This window comes from Pinus tabuliformis, chromosome 4_2, assembly GCF_031772625.1.
Source record: "Pinus tabuliformis cultivar Carrire ecotype Pingquan chromosome 4_2, CPIR1, whole genome shotgun sequence".
Lineage (NCBI taxonomy): Eukaryota > Viridiplantae > Streptophyta > Pinopsida > Pinales > Pinaceae > Pinus > Pinus tabuliformis.
In genome coordinates, this window is record NC_142304.1 from 504,768,764 (window position 1) to 504,784,613 (window position 15,850).

Below are 15,850 nucleotides of genomic sequence, written 5' to 3' on the forward strand. Positions count from 1 at the left end.
GTCCCATAAATAAGAGAGTCTCATATACCAATTTAAGGTCATTGGATCATTATTATTTATAATAATTATAATTATTATTTAAACTAGTCAAGATTCATCTTGATTCTATACATTGAAAGGGATCAAATCTTTTGAGATATAGACCTTTTTAAATTTTAAAAATATTTGATCCAACGCTTAGTGGATTAGAATTAAAATAAATCTAAACCACTCTTAAATTATAACACAATAAAAAATCATTTTAAAGAGAAAATAATATATTAAAAAAATTAAAATGATAGCATATATTTATTATCCAATTTTAAGGTCACCCCAGGCTATATTGGTATATGAAATCCATTGTTTGTGGGACAAAAGACTTACCTAAACACAGTTATTTGACTCCTAATTTTACAAAAACATACATACTCTACCCCTCTAATATTTTAAAATAAAAAAATAATATACCTTAAAAATTGCAAATATTAACCACCCTACAAACTCATGAACCAAACTCTGACTCTGATAACCACTGTGCAAACTCTTTATTAACCCAAACTCTAATAGCGACGTTTTTGGAAAAGGCTCCGCCTATGTCTGCAGGGTGGGTCTAAAATAATTAAAGGCCAGCGTTAAAATGATTTGGTGGATATTATAAAACCCTAAGCTCTAGAAAGTTCACGGCGATCCACTAGTATTTCCTTTAAACCCTAGCGAGGGTTTATGCTCCATATCAACGATTGCCAGGCTTACGCAGTTATGTTTCCCTGACAATTAACGGGACACTGGCCCTCATCAACAATTCATCAATCCTCAATTTCTCTCGGGTTCGAAGAGGCATCAGAGGTTCTAGGTTTCATACATTTTGCAGAGTGTAACGAGTAATTTTTATTTTCTTTGGCTGAGAAACCAAAATGTATCAGGCCTCGAGGCGTTCAGTCTCAGCAGCAGTTCGATCCCCGGTATTGGTTCGAGCTCTCGCAGCGCCGACGCCGCCTTGCTCTCCCTCGGCTCCGGTGCTGTCTCTTTCCTCTATCTCTCTGGAGTTTTCATTTTCATTTTAACTACATAGTAAAGAGAATCTCGTCATGTCATCAGTAACATGTATATAATTCCTCGATATCTCCTTACATGGAAAAATAGACAGGATATTTTACGAGTACTAGTGTCGTAGCGTCTACTGTTCATTTGATTCTGTGGATGCGTTATGTATTATTAAATTGCTTGTCCTGGTCACTCTGGCAGGTTACTATAGAAGGGGCCAGTACAACCCACTACCCTTTACGGCCATTTACTTCTTTGGAGTTATGTCGCACCGCGAAATCAGGATTATCAAAGCTTGAGCAGGCAGCTGGTTTTTCTGCTGCTTCAAACTTGAAGATAAAGCAAACAATACCTGGCATTGCTAGGTATGAAACCACAGTAGCACAGCAGGAAACGGCAGACGAATCGGTTGAAAAACATGAGTATCAAGCAGAGGTATCATTGTTATTATCAGCGTCTCAGTTGCCTCATCTAGGCATCAATTTCTCTGGCTTTGCATCATATTGTTGGTTGATTGGCTTTAAGATTTGTTTCCATCCTCTGGGTTTGCTCTATACTGTCAGTTAAGTGGTTTTAAGATTTGTTTACATTCCCTGGGTTTGCTTCATAATTTTGGTTGAAGGGCTCTGATATTTGTATTCATTGTTTTTTTATTTTTATTTTTTCTTATCTACGTAAATTCATTCCGGGGGCTGTGGGCTGCAGGTTAGTCGTCTTTTGGATTTGATAGTACACAGCTTGTACAGTCACAAGGAAGTATTCCTCCGTGAGTTAGTCAGGTGAGAAAATTATGATGCTAAGAACTCAGAGCCCATGAAAATGCCAAGATCTGAACTGCAATTTAATATATTAGCGGAATTTAATACCAAGTTCTTGTGTGTAATTGGATGCATTGATCTGAATTCCATATCAAATTTTGGTCAGTAATTGGATAAATTGGCCACTAACCCCAAACTCTTAAATTTTATGTCAATTTTTGCAAGATTCAACAATAGTGGCCTCTGCTGGGTACCCAAATCCTGCAATAGAATGAAATTCGGATAGTCTTCCGTTCAGTATTGGTAGGCGACCTACCTTTTCGTCTTTAATACCAGTTGGCCAATAAACCCCGAAGAGACTAGCTCAATTTCTATGTAACAAAGGGGTAAGCTATTCTTCAGGACACCAAGCTTTTGAACAAGGCTAGGAGCCATGACAATGATATATTCATTATGAGTTTATCATATCATTGGCGGAAATTGAACCATCATGAGTTCATCATGTCAGTTGCAGGAATTGACATCGTAAAAGTTTGTAAAGAGTTAGATATATCAGGTGCAAAAGCAGTTCATTGGAAATGCTGAAAGTAAGGTAATGAAAGGGAAATAAAAAGTGCAGACTAGATACTTATCAAGCTAAGCTAATAACTAGGCCTAACTAAAATTAAATCCAATAGTATATATAATAGTGTCATAGGTTTAGTGATACAAAGTAAGAATATGAGACTGGACATCTTGGTACTGATAAGAAAGACAGAGAAACAAGGACTGTCATTGCTGATCAAGAAAGAGAGGGGGGTGAAGGGGATGACTGGGGTGGGGTGCTGGATTGCTGTGGGAGTTGTTGGGCACAATAGTGGGATCCGGTTGAGACTGGACATCTTGGTATTGATAAGAAAGAGAGAGAAACAAGGACTGTCATTGCTGATCAAGAAAGAGAGGGGGGTGAAGGAGATGACTGGGGTGGGGTGCTGGATTGCTGTGGGAGTTGTTGGTCACCATTGTGGGATCCGGCTGTACGATCCTGGGTAAGTAGGAGCAAGGGAGCCCTACACTTCAATCATTGAAGGTCGAAGGAAAGAAGCTCGACATAGAAATCTTTCTACTTTGATGAAGGTGGGAGGTAATCTGATGGCAGGAGGTGCCCTGCTCCGGATCTATCTGGAATTGGTTGGTCTGTCACCATGATAGTGGGCAGTCCATCTGGACTGAATTATTTTTTCAGGTTTACTGTACATTTGTGAGGGTGAGATTCTTCTAAAATATTAAACAAAATGCATATTTTTGTAGCTACAAGATCCACTCCTGTATTAGATATTTTTTTGTATTGAACTGTGTTCGGTTATTTGTATTAGAATTTTGCCACTATGGTTTTGGGCTGTAATTGGATACATTGATTTGAACTGTAGAGAACTGTAGGATGAGTTCTGGACTATATTTAGAATGTAGTACTTATTTATTGGAATCTAGTGCATATATTGGAGCTGTGCTGGGTATTTATTCTGTGTTGAATTTTATTTGCATATGTATTTGTATTCGAATCTTGCTACTATGGTTCAGGTCTGTAATTGGATGTACATTGATTTGAACTGTTGGATAAGTTCTGGACTATATTTATAAGCTATATGCGTTTACTGGATATTGAGCATTTAGATCAAATAAGTGTATTTGAATGGTACTATGCTAACTACTGTTATAAATGTCTCTGCCAGTAATGCTAGTGATGCACTGGATAAATTGCGCTTCTTAAGCGTGACAGATTCAAGTCTTCTTGGTAATGGAGGTGAATTAGAGATTCGTATCAAGGCAGACAAGGAGAATGGAACAATTACCTTGATGTAAGTTGTATAATATAGTATCGTAGTGCTTCTTGGACTATATGCATAAGCATTGTGTCAAGTTTGGTTCCAATTTTCATGGTTTTCCTTTTATTTATGTGTGACAGTTGATTGTCCTTAATATCTGCAGTGATACTGGTATTGGAATGACAAAAGAAGAACTGGTGGATTGCTTGGGAACTATAGCTCAGAGTGGAACCGCTAAGTTTTTGAAAGCTTTGAGGGTAAGGTGTTGTAATGCGTTGATTATCTGGTTTAGATTGATAATCTCATTTATGGAAGCTACAGAAGATTAATAGGAGAGCAGCGTTTTTTCTCTGCATATTTTCTAATGGATTTTGTTTTTCCTTGTGACCAGGATAGTAAGGAAGCTGGTTCTGACAGCAATTTGATTGGTCAATTTGGTGTTGGGTTTTATTCAGCTTTTCTGGTCTCTGATCGGGTAGGTAACATGCTGTCACTCTGAATATGATACTGATTATATCAGGTTTGAATTAGGCCTCATGTACTTACTGTAATTAGAGATATGTAGATGCTGGGAAGTAGTGGGATAACGTGATGTGTTGGTAACTTGGTACTTGCACATTTCTAATAACGCTTCCATTAACGAAAATTGGATGACAGATTATCCATAGCTATTGAACTTTTTTCCTGAGGCACGTGTTACATGTTCTGTGGTGCAGATAGTTGTCTCAACAAAGAGCCCAAAGTCTGATAAGCAATACGTGTGGGAAGGAGAAGCAGACAACAACTCATACGTCATAAGGGAGGAGACAAACCCTGATAGTTTGATTCCAAGAGGAACCAGCATTACTCTACATTTAAAGGTGAAAGAGCTGCTGTTTAAATTTCTACAAGGGGCCTGACTTTACTTTAACTGAAGTTCTCATGTGTCACATATTAAAGGTGTGTGAATGCTGTGCTTTCAGACTGAAGACAAGCTTGAGTACGCTGATCCTGAAAGGATTAAGAATCTTGTTAAAAATTATTCACAATTTGTTTCCTTCCCAATATATGTATGGGAGGAGAAGTCTCAGACTGTAGAGGTGAGCCTAATACCTTGGCACATAACCACAGCCTTTTTGAATTTGTGGAGCAATTGGGTGTGTGTGAATTGCCAGTGGCAGTCATTATGAAAGCAATTCATTAAATGTTGTTATGATGTCCGTTACACAGGTTGAGGATGACTCAGCTGAAGCAAAAGAGGGTGAAACAGCAAAGCCAGAGGTGCTATTCCAGAAATTGCCTTCATTATGCCTAGACTCTTCTAATGAGATTGTTAACGCTGTAGCTTGTGATTGTCAAATCTGCCAGTAGCTGATGGTTTCTTTTTCCAGGGCCAGAAAAAGAAAACCAAGACAGTCACAGAGAAATACTGGGATTGGGAGTTGGCCAATGAGACTCAACCTATTTGGGTAAGAATGGCTAAATAGTTGTGTGTTTGCTGCCTTCATTATATGTTTGATTATATGCTCTCTCCAGATATATATGAAATGGCTGCACTGTTTGTGCGCTTGATGCTAAACCTTATGTCTTTATAATTTGGAAATGGATTTATGATTTTATTAAATAGCGCCATCTTCTGATCGTGATCAGTTTTCCTACATATTATACAAAACATGTAGCCCAACACTATTTATTAGCTTCTCGAGATTATATGTTACTTTAGGTCTCAATATTTATGAAGAATAATTTGTGTATGTTCATGTTTTTTGTCTTAATAGTTGTATTATGTATGTACAATTATTTTAATCATTCTTAAGTTTGTGTTTCATCTCTAGCTGACCTAATTTCTTGTGGTGCATTTATAAGTGCCACTGAAAATTTTCTTCTCAGAATAACCAATTGATGATATGCAGTTACTCATTTGTTTTTGAGTTGTGCATAACTGGTTAACTCTTGTGTAGATGCGCAACTCAAAAGAAGTGACTGTGGAGGAATACAATGAATTTTACAAGAAAACTTTCAATGAATATATGGATCCTCTTGCATGCTCTCACTTCACTACAGAGGTAAATTTATGTGGCAGTGTTAGTGGTTATTGAGATTAAAAAAACATGTCTTAGTTGAAGTTCTAATGTATAGTTATTTTTAATACGATGCAGGGTGAAGTTGAGTTCAGAAGTATTCTGTATGTACCTGCTATTACTCCCATGGGCAGGGAAGACATTGTAAATCCCAAGACAAAGAATATCCGTCTATATGTGAAACGTGTGTTTATTTCAGATGATTTTGATGGGGAATTGGTAAGTAAAATTAATGAACGAGTCCTATCAATATAATAGCTTTGTATTTTGCTGCCTTTTTTTTAATGTAATTTGATGTGTTTGGGTGCTTTACCATTAATTTTACTGTTCTAAAATATTTTCTTACAATAGCTAGTCTTTCATGCCTGTTCTTGGAGTTAATGGATCAAAACTCCTTCCCAAGGTCCTATAAAAGTACGAGGAGATCCTCTGTGATTGCCGTGTGAACTTGCACCCCCAAGTCCAATTAGACCAGAGAAATCTAGTAATGCATCACTTAACATTGGGCACTTGTAGTACGTAGCTTAGGTTAACAAACTCTTTTCATAGAGACAAGAGAAACTATTTAAGCTGTGATACCCAATTTCTTTCCAAATGAATAAGATGGCAACAAGGAGTGTATTTCCTAGATACCCTGGTTTAGGTTCTGAGGTGATACCCTATTTCATTTTCATTAATAAGTTGACAGTAAAGGATTGTGTTCTCTGACTGGAATTGTTTTTTAGCAGATGCTTGACTCGAATTAAAACTGGTCTAGGACTAAACAAAGAATTGGTTGAACTGTTTGAATAAAAAGCACAAAATATTCTAGTTGTACTAAAATAAAGTATATATTCAAATATGTGAGTTTTGCTGGTTTATATAGATTGCAAATGTGCAAATAAGAAAATTACTTTGAGATATAAGTTTTGACAGAAAATACATTATCATTGAGGCTCTAAATGTATTCTATAGTCCAAAAATCATTATACTATAATTAAATTAGTACATAGTTTATTTGAAGCCTGTCTCAATGAATTGTCTTGGCCGAGTCTGGGAATCTGAAGTCAGTTTTCTGTTACTGGATGGGCTTCTACGGATGTTACCATTTGATATTTTAATTCAGTTTGTGCCATTGAAGAGCATATAGGTTTCAATCAGTTGGTACCATTGAACAGCCTAACCCCCTTCTAGGTTTCTCTTAGAATCCTACAATTCCAAGCATGAGGGTACAAGAAGGGGGTTATGTTGAAATGTTGAAAAAGCTGAGTGTACTAAAAGTTGAAAAAAAAACCAGTATCTATATTTTCTGTCTGAGGTAAGGGTTGGATTTCATCACTGAACATTGTGAAATGGAGTTGCCAATGTATATGAGGATATGTGTAGTCCAAGGTCATCCACTGGTTGAAGGAAGGGGGTCAAGTTTCTTTTTTTGTTTGTTTGATCTTTTAGGTCTGACAGGGCTTGTGGGTAGGGGGCCCATTCAGCTTGTCAGGACCTACTAGTTTTGTGCAGAAGCAGTCCATTCACCAGTTTGTGCTGAACCAGTTGGTTCACTGTTTCTTTGTTGAATTGGATAGCTTAGAGCTTGAACTGGCTGGTTCAGTTGCAGTACCTTTCTGTCTGCTTCAATGACTGGATTGTGATTTTTTTTCAAAAGTAGGTTGGAAATTGGCCATTTGTGTTTGAACTGTCTGGTTTTGATTGCCTTGGCCTACACACATCTTACCTCAAAACTTAAAAATTCAGTGCCTAATTGAAATGAAAACAGAACTATATAATTTCTCTATTATAAAACAAGGAATTGAAAATAAAATAGGGTCACAATTTTGAACTAGCTGGTTCTCTGGAGAGCTATAAAATTGCTATCCATACTTTCAAGTTTCAACATTTTCTATTATGGAAAATCCGAAAATGAGACATTGAAAAAGAACAATTCAATGTGTACAAAGAGCATATGCAAGATAAAGAAATATAATTTAAACTGACAGTCTCATTGTATATGTGACAAACTTTCTGTCTTCGACTCTAGTAAAATTCCCTTGTATCTGATGTAGGATTACTCCTGTATGTTACATTCATCTTAAATTATTAATAACCCAGAACCCGAACATATGAATAGATTTTAGAGGCCTCTGTTGCAGTTGAAAATGTTGTAGGACGGAGGACCATATCCTCGGACTGCAGTATCAGTGATTTGTTAGAAAGTTAATTTTTGTGTGGATTGTGGGCTTCAAAGATTAAACTTGAACAATTCATAGAATTGCCACTTTTTTCTGGTTGCAAAAAGCTTGGTACACCTTCAGTCAGAAATTGATATCAACACCTCGTTTGATGTGCTTATTAAGGCATGTGTTCTAAAGTGTCGTATATTTCAGCTTGTGTTAAAGTTCCTTAGATTTCTGTCAACAAGGTTAAGATTTTATTTGTGTCATCTCATTTACTTAAGCTCCAGAATTTATATCATGATTCCATATTTTTTACTAACCTTGTGTGTTTTGCTTGTAGTTTCCACGCTATTTGAGCTTTGTCAAAGGTGTTGTGGATTCAAATGACTTGCCTCTTAATGTTTCTAGGGAGATCCTTCAGGAAAGCCGCATTGTAAGTCAATCACTCTTTTTCAGTGGTTCTGAAACTCTTATTTACTACAAATAATAGATGTGCTTGCATCCTACCCTGTTTTTCCTTTGCTTTGAAGGCATCAATAATTAAAACAACATTCAAACTTTGGGGATATATTTACCTGTGTTGCAATTTCTCTTTGGATTAGCGGAACATTGTATAATTTTAAAGAAATAATTTATTATTCTGTGCCACAATTTCACCTCAGAATAGGCAGCACATCGTACAATTTTAAAGAAGTGATTATTATCCTCTAAATCAGCATATACTCAATTTTTAGTTGAAATTGTTTTCTCCTGAAACTGTCATGGCTAATTATTTTTTTTTTATTTTTGTTGAATTATGCATGCAATTTGCTTTCAAGGGGCGGATTTTGAAATATTTCTATTAGTGGATGGATGCTGCGAATTTTTAGATAGATGGGGTGTTAATTTAAATCCTTTTTGACAGGTCCGAGTGATGAGGAAGCGACTTCTTAAAAAGACATTTGAAATGATCTTGGGTATCTCACTTAGTGAAAATCAAGAGGTATGGTTGCTTTGCAGGCATCACATGTTAGTGGTTGGCATTTTATTGGTAGTTCTTACTGTATTAGTTGTGAAAATTAAAGTTAAATGTACTTTTCCTTGATCAAATTACAAGGGATAGGGTAATTTGGTTTTTAATATTATTTATGGCAAATAACGGTATAATTTGGCAATCACTAAAAATTTTAGTCCAATTAAGTGCCGACTAAGTCCATTTTGGTTAAAAGTTTTTGGAACGGTGTAGACCAAAAGAATAGATGATGACTGTAAAATGACTATTGAATTTCAAGATATGCATATTTCCAATGTAGACGGTTTAGGTGCCTACACCGTTGGGGCACCCAACACAGTGTCACGCTGTACTGCATATTAAGCCCCATGAAATTTGTGGTTAGGTGTTAAGAAGGGCGTTTCACTTCACTGCAGGTGTCATTTCTGTGATGGTCCATGCACAGTTATTGGCCAAACGTTTTATTGAAATGGCTATATCTTCCTTTGAAGCTCTGGATAGTAGTGATCTCTGTTATTAATCTATACAGTGATTTTTCTGTGTTATTGGCCCCATTGTTCAGAATCAGTATGTTGCAGGGGTCAGTTACATATGGTGGACCGTTACTGATCAATTTTGTAATTGAAGTGATCATCTTCTTGAATCTCAGGGATTAGGGATCTGTTGTTTAATCAGTATGAACTATTTATTAGTTGTGTATTGGTTAGAGAATAAATAAAACCTTCCCTTGGTGAATTATGCAAACCTTGTATTTTTTATTACTCAGATATTGTACTTTTTGGATATGTATATCTCATGTGTATTTGATATTATTACTAATCAAAGATTTTGTTTGGTCCATTGCAGGATTATAGAAAATTTTGGGATAACTTTGGAAAGAATATGAAATTGGGTGTCATTGAGGACCATGCAAATCACAAGAAATTGGCTCCTCTCCTTCGTTTCTATTCATCGTTTAATGAGGACGAGTTAGTTAGCTTGGACAATTACGTTGATAGCATGAAAGAAGGCCAGAAGGCTATTTATTATATTGCTGCAGACAGCATCACCAGTGCGAGAAATGCACCCTTCTTAGAAAAACTTATAGAGAAAGAGTATGAGGTAAAACATCAGTAGATAATTGCCATGTTTTGTTACGGGTACCAATGATTTGTGGTTGTCTTACTGAATCACATTTTACCTTTCAGGTGTTGTTCCTTATTGATCCAATTGACGAGGTTGCCATTCAAAACCTTAAGTCTTATAAAGACAAGCAGTTTGTGGATATCACCAAAGAAGACTTGGATTTGGGTAATTGGTTATTTTACGTTATATGCATGCTTTAGGCACAAACTTCATGTTTTTGAAAATACCTCTGTTCTAGTTTTTCTTTGGTTTTATAATTGCATTCTGGATATTTTATTTTGAGATTTATGATGTTCCTTTAGTTTCACTTTGTTGGGCTTGTTGACTCTGGGAGGAATGATATGATGTTTTACTCTCTTGTATGGATGACACCGCCATAGGCGGCGGTTTCTTAATGTTTCTTTCTACTGTTCTTTTCACAGTTCCTCCCCCTTCGACAACATAATGTTGCATCTCTACAAATTGTGTTTTTGTGAGGCAAAAAATACTGATTTAAGCCATGTATTTTCATCAACCTTTTTGTTAGAGTTGAAAGACTGATGTATATGTAGTATTCTTATAATAAGAATGTTGCACCCTTTATCTCTTATCCCATGTGTAATGGCATTCAACATGTTAATGTATTTTCAGAAAACCAGCGGGAAGGCCTTATTGAGTTTCTAGCTTAATAGGCAGATTCATTGCTATTATTTTTTAAAGTGCACTGTAGATTGGTTCAGCTAGAATCTAAATGTTCCAATCTAGATTGATCTTGTGAAATTATAGTAGTGGATACAACTTGAGATCCTTTTTAACATGTATTTGATATGTAATTGGCACAACAGGCGATCAAGATGAAGCAAAGGAAAAAGAAGTCAAAAAGGAATATATGCCTGTCTGTGAGTGGATGAAGAATCATTTAGGAGAGCAAGTGGCAAAGGTTCAGATATCAAATAGACTAAGCTCTTCGCCATGTGTGCTTGTCTCAGGAAAGTTTGGATGGTCAGCAAACATGGAAAGGTAAGAAGAAATTTGATTATATAGAGTTTCATGGACAAGTCTACGGGGGGAAAGAAGAGAGATTATAAAATATTTTCTAGAATATAGTGTCTCTATAGAAGTTGACATGAACTAATATGACATCAAGAAATTCTCTCTGCGAGTGAATAATTGTTTCTGAGAATATGTTAGTGTATTTCTATGACTTCAACTTTTCATTTAAATATCTTCTTTTTTTGATATTTATATGCTTTTCGGTGAAGGATCATGAAAGCTCAATCTCTTGGGGATACATCTAGCATGTCGTTCATGCATGGAAGAAGAATCTTGGAGATCAACCCAGATCATCCCATCATCCAGAGTTTGAATGTAAGTGATCATGCAACTTGTGCAGAAACTGATCTCTGTTTCTATAGTATTGTACAAATTAGTCTTGAATGGTGTGTGGCTTAGTTGTTCACTGAATTTGTTTCTTAAGAGGTGTATTTGGCTTAACGACTAATTAAACAATTTTATTAAAAAATGATATGAATAACACGGCTTTTTAAGTTTTTTCATATTGCTTTGCGGACTGGTCAGTGAAAGCAGTTTTTGTATTGCTTTACGGACTGGTCAGTGAAAGCTTTGCAGACTGGTCAATGCAAGCAGTTTTCATATTGCTTTGCTTTGCTTTTCTAACTGAAATAGGTGTAGTGAGACAGCTCAGATGTATTTGTCCAGCATTTTAAATTCGTAGTTTTCCGTAAAATGAATTGCTGCAAAATCAAGCTTTGATTGATTCAATCAACATCGTAAACTCATGCAGGCCGCTTCCAAAGAGGATCCCCAGAATCCTGATGCCTTGAGAGCAATCGATCTATTATATAATACGGCTCTAATTTCCAGTGGTTATACTGTAAGTTTGATTTTTACAGTGTAGTGTTTGCATCTGGTCCTTCGATATGCTAATATTTTGTAGCAACAAGTGGAGAAATCTGATAATAGACCTTTTATTGTTGCTGTTGATATCCAGCCTGAGAATCCTGCTGAAGTGGGTGGAAAGATTTACAATATGATGGATGCCGCACTTGCTGGAAAATGGAGAGCTCCAAGCTTGGAAGCTGCTAATGTGGATGCACCACAACTGTCCAGTGAAGTTGTTGAGCCTGCTGAGGCAGAGATTGTCCAGCCTGTTGAGGCAGAGGTTGTTGACCCTGCTGAAGTGAAAGTTGAGGGCAGAGCCTCAAACAACTAGTCTCTTTGGAGCCTTATTAAGGGGATATGGTCAGGGCTCACATAGTTTGTGAAAATTGATTGTATACAAGGTGTAGGAGGCAAAATGAGTTTTGCTCTTTGATTGAGAGTGTTTAACTGTATATTGCAGACGTTTTTGAAATCATCTCTCCATTTCGTCTCTAGGCAGGTTACAATTTTAGAAGCATACTCGTCTCTAGGCAGGTTACAATTTTAGAAGCATACTCGTCTCTAGGCAGGTTACAATTTTAGAAGCATACTCGTCTCTAGGCAGATCTCTAGGCTGGTTACAACTTTAGAAGCATACAAGTTTCTATAAGAAAGCAAATTAGCCGGGTTTTTGTGATAGGAATACATGTCTTGTGTTTTGAGCTTTGAACACTGGTCTCGTGTTTTGAGCCTAAATTGGAAATTGATCTTATGACTGAAATTTGGTATGAACGTTGCTGTTACCTGGATCGAACTGCTTTTGAGCCTAAATTGGAAACTGATCTTATGACTGAAATCTGGTATGAGCGTTGCTGTTATCTGGACCTCATATTCCATTGTTACAAGCTTAAATTGAAACACCGATCTTATTGAAATTTTATATGATGTGGTTGTTATTTTGAGTTTCAATGGAACTCTTTGGGCGTAAATTAAAAAATGGTCTTATGACTGCAGTCTGATATGATTCTAGTGCGGCAATTATTTGGAGCTTGGCTGTCACTAAGCCAAATTAGAATGATTTGAAATTTGAAACCTAAACAAATCGAAAATATGGGCGCACTAGAATGGCCCTAAAATTTAATTTTTTCTACTGATTTAGTAGCACCATCAACAGAGTGTTATCAACAGAGTGTTACAGTAATAGTAAAAGTAGGCAAATACCAAAGACCGATGAGAACCCCCTTTGAATTGAACACCGATTAGAGACCAAGTAAAATTCTTAGCAGAAATTTCTTTCTTTGCTAAATTTCTTATGCCTAGACAACCACTTTGCTAAATTTCTTATGCCTAGACAACCACTTTGCTAAATTTCGTATCCCTAGAGAATAAGTACACTTAAGAGATTGATATTTTCAAGACAAATACTTTGTTTGGTGAATATCTTATACTTGGGAAAATAAGTAATTTGAAATTAATTACGTTGATGAGACTCAAAAATAATTACTGAGAGGTGTCACTGTGTGCCTATGAAAATAATTACGTTGATGAGACTTGAGAGAAGGCATGGATAGAATTCAAGGAAATCCAAGTCCAGTGTGGATTATGCTTATTTTCTTTGAAAATAATTACGTTGATGAGACTTTAGAGGACGCATGGATAGAATTCAAGGAAATCCAAGTCCATTGTGGATTATGCGTATTTTCGTAAATGAGACTTGAGAGAAGGCATGGATAGAATTCAAGGAAATTCAAGTCCAGTGTTGATTATGCGTTGTTTAAAGTAGTTTCTTAGAGTACTTTCGGTAACAGGCTCAAAATAGTCTCCCTTACCAAGTATATGCATTAACATGCCTTAATTATCATCCATGACTTTATAGCTTATAAAGCAATGATGATGATTGTTTTATCAAAAGTATATTAACACCAAAAGGTAGGGTAACACAAAATATGTTAACACAAAAATAATAAACAAGGCCGTATAGCGAAACTGGGCGTAACACAAAATAATAAACAAGGCCGTATAGCGAAACTGAGGGTAACACAATAATAAACAAGGCCGTATAGCGAAACTGATATGGTAAAGTTTATATAATTGACTTTATATAATTTGAGGTAACAAGGTATTTTGTTATTTGTAATTTTGCATTTTGGTGTGGAGAATGCAATTTTACTGAACTCTTGTTTTTATGTTTTGCTCGAAAAATTTCACAACCCTTGTCTTTTATGTTTCATTTCACACACTTATCTTTTGTGTTCCGCTCAAAAAAATTTCACCACCCTTGTCTTTTGTGTTTCATTTCACTACCTTAATCTTTTGCGTTTTGCTCAAAAGATTTCATTGGATGTGAAGATTGTGAATTAATATTGTGAAGAGTTTTACCTAATTTTAAAATCTCATAATCAAGAAGTTCTCTGCACATATTATAGTTGGGATTTACTTCGAAGGAGAACTATTTTTATAAACGGCATAGCACCACCCTATTCCAGTGATGATGTATTTCATAAAAATAATTTTTGAATAATATTTTAAAAATATTTTTCTTCTAAAAATTTTAAATTTTAATTTATTTATAAAATATAATTAAAAAATCAAATATTTTAAAATTGTTATTAATATCCAATCTTTAAATATGAAAAGAAATATTGTATAATAAATCAAGGTTCATTACCCAACTAGATAGTAGTAACTATACTGATGTATTGGAAATACAACTATTCTTATATCATGTTATAATATTTATTGTCCATAACAAATGATGATGAGCAATTTTAAAATTATATATATATATATATATATATATATATATATATATATATATTTTAAATTAAAACCTTTAAAAAAAACTGAAAAATTCAATTTTATTTGTTCATTGGAAAATGTGTCAATCGCACTGCAAGGACGAGCAACTTTCTTCCAACAAACTTTGTCCTTACCGTCTATCGACTATTATAATTATCGCAGTGCCTTTGAGAGCGGTCTTTCCACGCCTTGAGGAAAAGTTCTACTCCTTTAGCGGAGGGCAACTTTTGTGCAGTTGGTTCCAGCTCTCGGTTTGAGTAGGTCTGGCTGCTATGATCTCTGCTGGTTAGGTTTTCTAGCTAGGCCCTCTCCTTGCTATTTGAAAGAACACAACGAGAAGCTTCTTTTGCTAGAGCTCTTGTAAGTAAGGCTTCTTTGTTCTTCTCTTTTTTTCCACAGGAGGAGATGAATACCGGAGGTTGTTCAGGGGTGTCCATGATGGCGGTGCTTTCTTTCTACTTGTTTGCGTCCCCTGAGCTCCAGCGAAGAAGCGGCGGTTGTGTCCATTATAAGAACATCAATAATATACAATATCGCATCGAGACGTTTACATTGTCTGTAGAAATAAGTATGTAACCTGTAACCTTTAGCCTCCTTTTCAACAGATGCCTGTTACCTTGACTCAGATGCTTGCCCCTGGTCATCTCCTGCTAACCAAGCTCAGAACAAGATTACCAGGGAGGACATCTGCAAACAATGTCTATAGGTTACTTGGATTACCCAACTAGAGGGTTGAATCGTAAGATGGCCTTCTATGTGAAACACGAGTTGAGGGATGGCCTTATTGTTCATCCTCTTATGATTCGACATTGGATGCATGCGCTTAGGATACCCTGGGCTAGTTCAGAGTTTTGGCTCACATCGGCTCCGGGTTGAAGCGGAGCATCACATTCTTCGGGTGGACAGGGCCTTCCAGCTCTGCCGTCTGTCAATGGATGGATGGATCGTACCCTCTTACACTTGATTGAGAGCTAGCTGGATTCTGGGGTCGAAGAGTGCTGCCCAGACTTGGAATCTTTCCTACGCTACATGTCCTGAAACTCACCGCTTTACTCTTTTTCCCGCCCATCTTCAAGTAATGTGACGAGCAGCAGCCTAACCTCCCTTCCAAAAGTAATATAAGGAATGGTAAAGTCTAACACCATTCTGATGCCCAGTCTTTACGTAGTTTCAAAGTGGAGGTTCACTGGCTATGATTCTTTGAAAAGATGACCTATGCTTGATTGCCTATGATATTTCTTCCTTGGATTACTTATGAGAAGAGAGTGTACCAACCAAACAA

The 15,850-nt window shown here is 36.3% G+C and overlaps 1 protein-coding gene across 3 annotated transcripts; it reads left to right on the forward strand.

Moving 5' to 3' along the window:
- Positions 1-608: 608 nt before the first annotated feature.
- LOC149170211 (heat shock protein 90-5, chloroplastic-like) lies at positions 609-12,709 on the forward strand. Of its 3 annotated transcripts, none has more exons than XR_016259852.1 (21): positions 609-995; positions 1,225-1,458; positions 1,729-1,802; positions 3,494-3,619; positions 3,750-3,843; positions 3,978-4,061; positions 4,303-4,446; positions 4,549-4,665; positions 4,796-4,846; positions 4,957-5,034; positions 5,527-5,631; positions 5,725-5,865; positions 8,134-8,226; positions 8,698-8,775; positions 9,631-9,885; positions 9,972-10,074; positions 10,734-10,908; positions 11,151-11,256; positions 11,693-11,782; positions 11,900-12,289; positions 12,325-12,709. XR_016259852.1 is itself a non-coding variant. In XM_089428941.1 (20 exons), the coding sequence occupies exons 1-20, from the start codon at positions 894-896 to the stop codon at positions 12,119-12,121; spliced, it is 2,472 nt and encodes an 823-aa protein (XP_089285067.1). In that variant the 5' UTR covers positions 609-893; the 3' UTR covers positions 12,122-12,709. The 3 variants fall into 3 exon arrangements, 1 of the variants encoding a protein (XP_089285067.1); XR_016259853.1 differs by having other exon boundaries at positions 12,360-12,709; XM_089428941.1 differs by having other exon boundaries at positions 11,900-12,709.
- The last annotated feature ends 3,141 nt before the right edge of the window (positions 12,710-15,850 follow it).